The sequence below is a fragment of the Peromyscus eremicus genome, chromosome 6, assembly GCF_949786415.1.
Source record: "Peromyscus eremicus chromosome 6, PerEre_H2_v1, whole genome shotgun sequence".
NCBI classification, from domain to species: Eukaryota; Metazoa; Chordata; class Mammalia; order Rodentia; family Cricetidae; genus Peromyscus; species Peromyscus eremicus.
In genome coordinates this window covers 3,224,572-3,236,525 of record NC_081421.1, presented here as the reverse complement: position 1 = coordinate 3,236,525, position 11,954 = coordinate 3,224,572, and the positions used below count along the sequence as shown (strand labels likewise).

General features: G+C 41.3%; 1 protein-coding gene across 1 annotated transcript in view; it reads left to right on the top strand.

Moving 5' to 3' along the window:
• The window catches only part of Trpc4 (transient receptor potential cation channel subfamily C member 4), a 123,461-nt gene that overhangs the window by 72,349 nt on the left and 39,158 nt on the right, over positions 1-11,954 (top strand). The window contains exon 4 of the mRNA XM_059265072.1: positions 5,958-6,097. Within this exon, the coding sequence (XP_059121055.1) occupies positions 5,958-6,097 (140 nt within the window). The remainder of the gene's footprint in view (positions 1-5,957; positions 6,098-11,954) is intronic.

Sequence of the window (11,954 nt, the reverse complement as noted above, 5' to 3'; positions counted from 1 at the left end):
TGCACCCTGCTGTCAGTCTGTATGGTCTTCTGTGGCCCCTCAAGTCTCTCTTGAGTTTGGCAAGAAGAGTCGCACTCAGCTTTTCCCTGCATCGTACAGGACTTAACAAGAGGACTGCCAGCCCAGACACATGGAACACTAAGAGTTCAGGCTGCCACCAGCTGCGCCACTGACAGCCTGCATGGTTTTCCCTTTTCATGATGAACTGGACCAAGGGAGAGATACACCAGTTAACTAACCATCAAGAAGATGCCCCAGCAGCGAGTGTGGAATACTAGTTTCTCTTTGCTGTATGATCCTCAGGCTCGGGGGATTTTCTTGGATCCCCTCGCTTGAACTAAGGAAGTATGAAAGGATAATCACCCTTGTGTCTCTCTGGTCTTTATTCCCTGGTTGCACAAAAACTGCCCTGTTGGTACAGTGTTTGGCTTTCTTCCCACCCCTTTTCCAGTGTTTTCTCTTTGTGGACTATGGCAATGGAGGGGGCAAGTGTGGGATAGCAGAAAGTATCCTAAAATCTTTCAGTAACCTACCCAAAGGTTACCTGTAGTGTATACATCTGCAAGCTGCCTTCAGGAAGCGGATTCTGTAGGCTTTGGTCTTCCACTCGGTTGAGGTGTTAAATATATGCTGAGTCCCTAGGAGTTGCCCTTAGTTCATTGTCTCTTGGAGGTCCAGTATCACGTCAATCCCCATTCCATAAAATAACTTCCAGTAATATGATTATTTTTGACAGAGACAGACATCTGAGCCCAGAGACACATTCTAGTCCCTGATTTGAAAAGCAAAGGAAAATTCCACTAGTTAGGAATTCTTTGTGTTCTTTTTATCTTTGTTGATTTGCTGTCTCACCAGGGGACTCTGTCTTCAATAAAGGGGCACAGAGGACAGAGCCCAGCAACTTTGGGCCTTGAGCAACAGACCCTTGGGGGTTACTTTGGTGAAAAGGTGTCTCACTCTTTGTTCAGGGCTGTTGTTTTCTACCTGTGTGTATACCCACAGCAAGAGAGGGCAAGGCCAAAGATCTCCTCCCCTCCCCTCCCAGTAACACAGTTACATCCCCGAGTTTATAATCTGGACTGTTGAATGGGAAATCTGAGACTACCTGCTCCCTGGAATCCTCACAGCAATGTTCAGGTTAGAGCTCTCAAGTGTCCCCAGTGAAAAAATGCCACAGGACAGCTTTAAAAAAAAAAAAACAAAAACAAAGAACAAACAAACAAAAAACATCCAGGGCAAGCCTCCAGAGCATTTTGAAAGGAAAGGAAGTTCTGTCTTGGGCTCATTCTCTGATTCTCTTTCTATCCTGGGTCCGTACTCTTGACTTCAAGGCCTGTAATAAGGCTTCTAGCACAGCTCTGAGAAATCATGTCATCTGTTTATAAACAGCGAGCGAGATGTTGAAATGTTCCATTCTGGGGCCAGGACAAACACGCTGTGACAGAAGTCCCCTGGAGCTCTGTTCTCTCCCGCTTTGTCTTCAGTTTCCCTGAATAGTCAGCTCGCTGGATGTGTCTCAGTTTGTACTAGCACCCTCTCATTTTTCTAATGGCTTGTTTATTCAGAAATGTGGTGACTCTTGCCAGAAGAGATAAATAAAACTTGGCATTTCACTAGCATGATTACAGCAGCCTAAAAGCCAACAACCATCAAGCAGGTATGAGGACATGGGAGGTGATGCTCTGAACCGGTGCTAGACTAAGGGAAAGATTCTAGGGCTGGAGAGATACTCCAGAGGACACAGGTTCAGTTCCCAAAACCCACATGGTGGCACACAACCACCTGTAACACCAGTTCCAGGGGACCTGATGCCTTCTTCGGGCCTCTGGGGACTGCGCTCCCATACTGCTCCTATATAATACAGACAGTTAAAACACTCATACAAATAAAAAAAAAAAGAATATGTCTTTTAAAAATAAGTCTTTTAAAAGTATTTCAGCTCATTAACTAACAAGTGTTAAATGATAATGTTATCTGTAACTGAAGTTAAGTTATAGTGCTGGTACAAGTTCCTAAAGACTGTTGCTGTTAGAGTTACCAGTTTTGTCTGGATCTTTTTTCCCCTCTCTTTTGTCAGAAGTGAGATAAGAGGTTGGGTGATCAGGAAAGTCATGTGAAATCCATCTCCATGGACTCCACAGAAGCCTTTCAGGTTTCAGAACTGTTAGTCTTAGGAAACCTTGGGTATCATCCAGTGCTAACTTCCAATTGAAGTTTCACTTCCTTGGACCCTAAAGAACTCCCAAGCTAAAATATTACCGTGTAATATTTAGGTCTGCTTCTCTCAGACCTTGTCAAGGGCTTTCTCTGCCCTCCAGTGCATCGGTGTTCTGATTGCTTTGCAGGTACTCTAAGATCTGTAACATTTGATAATACATATAAATTTGAGATGACTGAATCAGAAGTACATGAGAGGATGAACTAATGTTGCTCTCTAGAGATACATAGACTGGGTTTCCATACCTTGCCAAAATTGTTTCTGAGGATGCATAGTGAAAGGCATTCTAGACTCTAGGTTGGAAGGTCTACCTCCATAAGTCCAGAGCAACACAACTGCCAGAGAATTCTTCACAGTTGGCCAGAAGCTATCTGTCCATCCTTTACCTGTCAAATATCTGATTTATACAATGCGGGGAAGGTTGCTCAAGTCCTTGTCTACTTGTAGATGACAGATCTTAATCTATGTCAGATATTTTAATAGTCAAACATGGCTTGGAAATCTTCTACAATTGTGGTAGAATCTTGTAATCGAAAGTCATATAATCCAAACCCTTTTTCCAGTTGTGACAGGTGATGAGTTGGCTATTGCTATAAAGCTGATTCTTACAGTGCAGCCTGGCACCACCCTCATCTGACTGGCATAGTCTAGTTCCCATCTCTGTGTGTTCTACTGAAGGCTAACGGGACACATACCTGCCAATCAATGCTTTCATATGCATATCTTCTGATCTCCAGGTATTGGCAAAATTTTATATAAAAAAATAAATAATGGCTATTGAAAGATCTGCCTGGTAAGAAATTGTCCTGGACACTGCATTTGGAGATTCAGACCCTAGTGTCCTCATTAATTAGTAGCCCAGCAGAAGTCACACTGCCTCTCTGTGCTGTAGTTTTCCATGTAAGCTGTGGTGATGGACAGGATTCCAAGAATCTGTCCAGAGTATCAAGAAGAAATACCTTCAGTGTGCAAGAGGAAAGTGTCATGTGTGCCAAGTTTTTTTCCTCATTATATGAGATAAATTCTAAGTTTCTCAACAGCTCTGAAATCCAGTGTGTGAATTGCATCTTTTTTAGTTCTGTGTTTCTCCTTTCTTCAAAGGTGTCAGCAATGGTCCTAACCCTACATGACAGCTCAAGAGATCTATGCATGAAGAAGGTCACAGAGGGTAATCTAGTTAGGATGTCATGCTGACACTGGGGGCAGAAGGACCCTGTTGTTCTAATTCAGAGTCACAACGGGCTCTCTGCATGAGCCCTCAGGATGGAGAGGTCTGTGATGATGCCCTTCTTGCTATGGCATTCAGACTTTGCAGGTCATAGATAGGGTGGTTTCCTGTTCCCCGCCCATTGATAGCATCCACTATACTGGGTGTTCTTATAAACCTGATGCCCAAGACTATGTCTTGCCTCTTCCTCAGGTTAAGCATTTTGCTCCTTATATGAGAGATGACTGGACCAGGTCTGTGTCTTTCCCACACAAGTAACCATCATCGCATGTCCTGGCTCCAAGTATAATCTCCCTCTTGAGTGGGAGTGGGAGAAGTGGAGAAGAACACACAGGGGTGTCACTTCCTACTTTCCACCTTATTTCTGAGGCAGGGTCTCTCTTATTGTTTGTTGCCATGGGGCTTCCTACTCCAGAAAAGCTGACCTGTGATCTTCTGAGGAATCGATCTCTGACTCTCATCTTGCCATAGGGTCCCTGGCATTACAGACACAATCTACCACTTCGCAGTATTTCCATGGATTACAGAGATGGAAATCATGTTGTCATGCTTGCAAGGCAAGCACATTTCTCCTGGCCCCCTGTTCTTGTTCCTCGTAGGGAACTGGAAGAGGGGCGTGCTCTTCTATGAACCCGACTCCTCTTCATTTCTTACATTTCTTGCGAAGATGTGACAAGTTATGGTATTTATAGTTAATTTGACTTTTTCTTGCATTTAGTAAAAAACCAATTATAATCTTTTCAACTTCCCGTTGAAAAGATTATATCAGCAGCTATCAAACTTGGTATTTTACATGTGGCATTTCTGTCTATCATTATTATTCAGGAGTCTCATTTATTTTAATGAGTGTAGTTATAATAAATGAATTTATCTCTTTAAAATTTCATAGTGCAAGATCATTTGAAAGCTCTCATTAGGTTCTAAAAATAGTTATTAATTATTTTAATAAGATTATGGAGATAAAATAATGACCTATATAAATACTTTACAAATACTCTGGAGAATTACATAATGCAATATTTTCTGCTAGAGAAGGGAAGATAATTCATATTGGTACCGAAGTTATTGCTTAGTATGGTATGCCTATGGTACTTAGTAAATTTACATGAATGATGTAAGCATCCCTTCTTTGAGATTGAAAGTAGACCTCTGAAAGCACCAGTTGCCTGAAGAATCAAATTAAGATACCTTGATCATTTTACTAAAGTAAAGCATTTGTTTTGTTTTTCCAGATAAACTATTTTCCATCAACTTTTAAAGTCATTTGACTTTGGAGAAAAATATAGTCCAAACCATGCTTACAAGAACATTCTATGACATTCCCATAAAAAAATGTAGTTAGAGAAATTAAAAACCTACACTTTTCAAAAGACTTTATTATTATTATTACTTCTTTTACCTTGTGGATGGGCATTTTGTGTACATTCATGTAAGTGCACCATGTGCCTGCAGTTCCCTAGGAGGCCAGAAGGGGGCAGTGGATTCCCTGAGAACTGGAGAAAGATATTTGCAAGATTTTACAGGTGTAGCTTTTGATTGCCTGGAGACACAGCCTCACAGCAAACCCCTTAATCCTCTGGATCTGACAATCTTTCTACACATCTTCAGTGATGTTCCATGATGTGTCGGGTGTTTTGTAGATGTATTTGTTGGAATTGGGCTCCACAACTCTGAGTTTTGATTAGTTATGGCTTTCTGTAATGGCTCCATCTGTTTCAAAGAGAAGTTTCCTTGATGAGGGCTGAGGGCTAAAATTATCTGTGGGTAAAAGGACAAATGAGCTAAACAAGGATGGCACCAATTGTTATACTAAAGTGGACAGAGAAAGGCCCATGAGTCCTGCCCGAACCGTTACAGTCACCTAAGGAATGCTGAGAAAGGGAGAAATAGTCTTCCCCAGGGAAGAGCACACCTATTGGTTGTCCAATACCAAAAAGTCAGCCCTGAAAACACACAGACAAGTAGCATTATATAGGTTGAGCAGGTTATATTTAGGAATATATATGTATGCACATGTACATATATTCATGTAACAATAATTAATGAATTAAGAGAATTTGAAAGAGCAAAGGGGTATATGGGAAGGTCTGGGTAGAGAAAAGGGAAGGGAGAAATTATGTGATTATATTATAATCTTAAACAGAAAAGAAAAAACATGGAGAAAAAAAAAATGGTTGTTGTGAGCCCCCAGGTGGATCCTCTTGCAAAAGCAGTAAGTGCTCTTAACGGCTGGTCTATCTCTACAGCCCCAAACATCACACTTTTAAAATGTAATGTATCAAATGAACAAATTAAATGGTGAGCTAAAAAAAAAATCTTCAAGAGTTAGCTTAGTGTCCTCAGTCTTAAAAGTTGTTTGAGACCCACTATTATCTATAAAACAGTTACTGGGTCTAACATAATCACACCGTCTCTCGTAGCTTCAATATCTGTGGTAACTCCAGGGCATATCTCTTTTGTTAGTAATTTGGTTGAAAGTCACACTTACAGTGAACGTCTTTGTAATTGCAGGTTTTATATGGGGAGAAATTAAACAGATGTGGGATGGTGGACTTCAGGATTACATCCACGACTGGTGGAACCTAATGGACTTTGTGATGAACTCCCTGTACTTGGCAACAATCTCCTTGAAGATCGTCGCGTTTGTGAAGGTAAATGCTCCTTACGTTGCTGATAATGTGTCCACCTAATCCTTAAAGATGCGTCTTCAGTTGCTATTAGTTTTAATGAGATGCTTTTATGTGGTGTTTACTAGTTGTTATTTTATTTATAGGGCTGAAGTTCAGAAACAATGCATGTCCTCTAACTGCTATGATAGGCACTTCCAAGCTGCCATGTTATCACCTTTCTGCAAACTGAGATGGCTGCCTCAAATCAAATAGCCCTTATAACTCCAGTTCTTTCTAATTCCAACAAAATTCTGCTTCGAACACCACTTAAAATTTGCCAACCCAAATCTATTTTTACTAGCTATCACAAGTCGATAAATTTTCACTGGCAAATCAGAATATTTGAAAGCATTGATAGGATTATTTCAACTTGAACTAATAGCTTGATGTGGTTGGAGCAAATTAGAAATTCTCTGTCCTTGTACCGTTCATCACGCCCCTGTCCATCTGAAATCAGCTGCAGGATTTGTGCATCGGTCCTTCCCCAGCTACATAATTTACATACAGCATTAGTTCTGCCGTGACAACGGAGGTCATGTTTGTGCTTTGAGGGACCTGTTTCTGACTCAAGTGTTGTATTTTCCCTTTCGCTGCTTTCATTTTGTCTCTTCCTTTTTGCCTCCTTTAAAATATAATTTGCTACAAAATGATTAGTGAATTGGTTTTTTTGGGGGGGAGATTCTGATTGGTGCCACAGGAATAATGCATGCAATTTATGATCCAAACTAAAAAAAAAATGCACACATAAAAGTTCTTACTTAATATCTAAACAATGCTCTAATTCTCTGTGAACACTCATGTATTATATATAGGGACAAAATTGCCCAAATTTGGGAACCTTATGGCTAGATCTTGGTCAATTAAAATGTTGCCAATATTCACCAAAATGCCAAAGAAACACAATTTCTATCAATTTTATGGAAAGCAAGCTCCCTTGAGAATAGGAACTTAATTTTCTAATTTTCCCTCTGTGCATTAATGGCAATGACCTCTAACAGTGGTTAGGACAGCAAAAGACAGTCACTTACTGTAAGGAGACTGCGGTGCAGGTGACTGTCAGTCTGCCCTTAGTACTGCAGTCCTCTGTGGTTCAGGTCCTGAGAGTGACCTGCAGAGTCAGTTTGGGTCCACCCGGTACTGACACATGTAGCTGGTCCCACTATCTCACAAAATCCCAGGGTTATATGACTCTAGCTGTACTCTGACACTTCCACACTTCCAGATATGTAAAAATGACCAGGAAAGCTTGGAGGCCTCTTCTCTATGGCAAGATTTTAAGTTGGTTCTGTCATGGGAGGATCTGAATTTGTATTTGAAGAGGTTAAATTAAGCCTGGCATCTTGTTGTTACTGCTTCAGATTTTTTTCTTATCTTTGTTGGCATCACATTTGTACATGCTTATGGGATGTGGTATAATATTTTAACACATGTCTAGACTATGTACTGACCAGATCAGGGTAATTTCTGTCTATATCTCTTTATTATTTCTTTGTGTTTAGAGCCTTCAAAGACTTCTCTTCAGGCTCTTCTGTGTATATAAATTATGTGTGTATGAAATGTTTGTATATATATATATGTGTGTGTGTGTGTGTTTGTGTGTGTATGTGTGTATGTCATTATAAACTACAATAACACTCATATTATTATATAACAACTTTAAATAAAAATATATATATGGTTAAAAATAAATAAATATCTCATATCTTGCTTTTGGTATTACAGTAGTTCTAAGAGTTAAGCCTTTCAGTACAGTATTAGAAAAGATATATATATATATATATATATATATATATATTCCATTATTAATCTCCACCAGCTCCTCTTCTCTCTTTTCTTAATTTTAAATTTTTTTTTAGAATTTTATACATGCTTACTGTATTTACATCATGCCCACCCTGTCTCTCTTCCCCTTCCAACTCCTTCTGTGCCCCTACCCAATTGCAAATTCATGATCTCTTCTTTAATTACTGCTCTTACATATGTCAGTTACCCTCTACTGTTTTCTTGCCTCCTCTGGTCTTCGGTGTTGTTCGACCTTCAGAGTGGTGTTTAGCCTCTGCGCCTAAGAGAGAACAGGGTGTTGCAGACCTCTCTGTCTGGCTCATTGCACTTAGCAGAAATCCATCGCTCCAGCATGTTCTGTAAATAAGATGACTCCATTTCATGGCTGATAAATATCCTGTTTTATGTGTGCTGCATTTTATTTATCTATCCGTTCTCTAATAAATAAGGTAATGAATTGACTCTGGCATTGCCTATTGTAAACCACGCTGCCATAAGAATACAGGTATAGATAGTATTTCTCATTTTTATTAGCTCTTTGAGAATTTTGTGTTTTGATCCTATTCATTCCCTCCCCCAGTGCCTTCCAGGTCCACCCGCTTCCTCACCAACCCAACTTTGTGTCCTCTCTTTTTCCTAATATGTGTTGCCCATATACTCTTAGGTGTATGGCCTTCCACTGTAACGTGACTGATTAATCAGGGACCACAACCTTAAAGACAACTGACCATCCCTCTCCTATCAGCTGTAAATTGCCAATAGCTCCTCAGCTAGGGATGGGACTTCATGCCCATCTCCCCTCTGTATGGTGGGATTTGTCTGACTTGAGTTTGTGCATGCTTTCACAAACATTGTGAGCTCATAGGTACAAATGACCTGCCTTTAGAAAACACTGTTCCATTGTTGTCACCTACCACCTCTTGCTCACACAGTCTTTCTGTGCCTTCTGCCACAGTGGTCCCTGAACCTTGGGGAGGAGTAGTGTGATATAGAGGTCTCATTCAGGGTCAAGAATTCCAGTCACTCTCTATACCTTGTATCTCTGCAAAGATGAGCTTCTCTGATGAGGGTTGAGATGTACATTCATCTATGAGTGTAACTATAGGTTATTAGGAGTCAGATTAACAAATATACTGCTTTGATATTTGTGGGAGTCCACAGAGGTTTCCTAGTGAGTTCTGAGCTTGCTTTACCCAGCAGGGCTGCATAAGGGGATGGATTGACCATGTGCCTGGTTACTGGGTGTTTGGAAAGGTCTGCACTTGGGCTGTGTGGTATGTTTTGATCTAGCAAGGGGGAGGTCTTTTGCCTCACCCCCTGTCATTGTTATAAAAAGCCCTTTTGAAGAGACACCAGGGGCTAGTGGATTTTGATACAGGTCCTCCCAAAGCTATCCTGTGTTTCTGTCTGTTTCTCTCCCCACTATATTTCTATCTACAAATTCCTTATGCCTTTTTCCTCCTCATAGGAACCCTGTAAAAGGTGGGAGCTGGGAGTGGGTCTCCCACAGATGGTGCCAGAACTAGGGACTTGGGTGCAGAGGAAGTTAAGGAAGAGTAGGAAAGAACCTGCAGAAGTGGTTGGATATGTCCAGTTTTGTAGTGAAAGTTAAAGGTGGTGGTATTTTATTCTTCAGGAGCTATAACTATAAATATAAAGCAGTATAGAAATGGTTAGGCTGTAGCAAGTATCTCTCTCTGTCTAGGTTTCTTTCTTTTTCTCTCTCTTAATTTCTATCTATTAAAATTAGGAAAAAATATAAAGTATAATATAGGAACATGGTGTAGGAAAAAACTTACGGTGAAGTAGAAAAGCAACAAGACAGAGGAGCTGTGTTCTTGGGACTCTGAACACAGAGTTCTGGAGAAGAATCTAAGTCACGCAAAAATACTAGAGGACAATGGGCAGAAAAAGATTCCTGTGGACAGCTTAAATCTGAGTCCTGAGTGGCAGGGGGCAAAAATTTTCCCTGAGGTGGATTCGGGTGAGACAAAAACCTCTGTTCCAGTGCCACTGGATACAAATGCTTGCTGACAACACCATTCAATTAGGGTTAGTTCCTTCTTGGCCATGAAGCTGAAATTAGGGAACGGAAGTCTTGGGCAAAACTTAGTAATCTCTCTCTCAAAAACTGGAAGCTTTTCAATCTTTCCCTCTCCGATCTCTCTTCTTTCTGTAAGGGAAAAATGAGACTCACCTGGAGGGAACACAATCCCCTAGAGCATTGCAGACCCTCACAGTTAGCACTGCTAGTCCTGTCTCCCCTTCAAGCCAGTCTTAGAAAAGCAGCTAAGGACAGAGCATGTGCAGAGGTGCAGAGGAGGCTCAGCTGCTGTGGGACACTTGGCTGGGCCCAGCTGTGGGAGAAGAGTGTGACACTTAGTGTAGGGCCTGAGCCATGACAGTGGCTGTAGCATCAGGGGAGGGGATATCCTGGAGGAGGGGACAAGCTAGGAAAAAGAGGATCTATCCAAGGGGGAAAAATCTGTCTGAAAAAGCTCAGGTACTCTTTTCACTGACACGGTGAGGAGGGGGAGCGAAGCCCCAAAGGGTTTTTTGCTGCTCTGGTTTGAGTGCATGCGGATGGGCATGACCTATTCCAGGGACAGTGCCAGGTGAAGAGTCTGATTAGGGAGGTACATCTGTGCCCTAATGTCAGCTTAGAGAATACGGAAAAACCTCCTGTGGCAAAAGAACAAAAGTTTGATCTTGACAGACCCTGTGAACAGAACTGGGAGAGCAACAGGCACAATTGGTTACAACTGGGTTTTCTCCTGAACCCAGAAAGGCAGCTTGGGAAATGTAGTTCATAACAGCATGAGGGCGTAAAGAAACGCAACTTGTGAAATATAATTTTTAACAGTGTGGCAGTATAAGCAGGCCAGGAGAAAAACTCAGATAGAGCAGTAAAATCCCCAAGGGAAATACTGCCAGTACTGCACTGCCCCAAAAATTTTGCTTTTTCAGCTTCAAAATGCAGCTTTTTCAGGTGCTGTTAGAAAGCTTAGCTTACATCCTGGAAAACCTTGCCTGTCAAGAGGCAATTAAACTGCTAGTGCCATTTGTCAACAAGCCATTTTGAGAAAGCAAGGGAAAATGGCTCGAACACCAGGAAATCGCTTTAGGTGTGGAAAAAAACTTATGAGCAAATAAGAAACTTGGGTTGTGCTTGAAATGCAAGAGAGAGACATTGGCATCATTAAAAGAGCTCATGGTAATCTTAAAAAGCAGCTTCAAAAAAACTAAGAAGGGGGAAAATTGAACCCTCAGTTACCAAATGAAGCTTGATGGCTGCCTGAGTTTGGTGAAACAAAGAAATGTGAGCTCTAATAATACCGTAGCTGCCGACGTTTCTCCAGAAAAGCTGTAAATGACACGGAACCTGGAGCCACACCGCTTCGGTTTCAATGCAGGTTCCTTTAAGAAAGATGGTTCCTAATAGCTGCACAGGAAGTTTTTCTAAGAGCTTTGCAGCAGCACAGTACGGTAATTCCACCCTGGTCCTGAGGCAAGGTTCTTGGGGAAAACTGCCATACAGTGCTGCTGTAGCTAGGAGTGAAGTTTCAACAGCACTTTGTTTGAATTGTGGCAGTCAGTTTGGGTGACGGGACAACCCCCGACTGGTAACCATCTACCGCTGGGTCCACTTCTGCCAGTTCCAGAATGCTGAAAGGGCCCAGCGGGAAAGGTGAATTTGGGGGGTGACATTGTCCTGAGTGTTACAGCTCCCTAGCAACAGCACTCACCAAATCCCAGGGTGGAAGGAATTGGATACAACAACTCTAGAGCCACTGATGAATTAGGCTCTGGTTTCAACTGTCAGGGGAACTTTAAGGATGTTATCAAAACTGACTGTGAACTTCAGAAATGAAACAGTTTTGAGTTCACCTGCAATTTGAACTGTGATGATTCTCGATTCATGTACTCTTTTTATTGGAAGAAAACATAAATAGTTCTGTGAAGAGATTTGTTTTAGATGTTTGCTGAAGTTTACAAGCTAGTCCTGTAGAGTTTCTTTTTGAATATAAGTTTGTAAAAAGAACAAATATGTATAGTG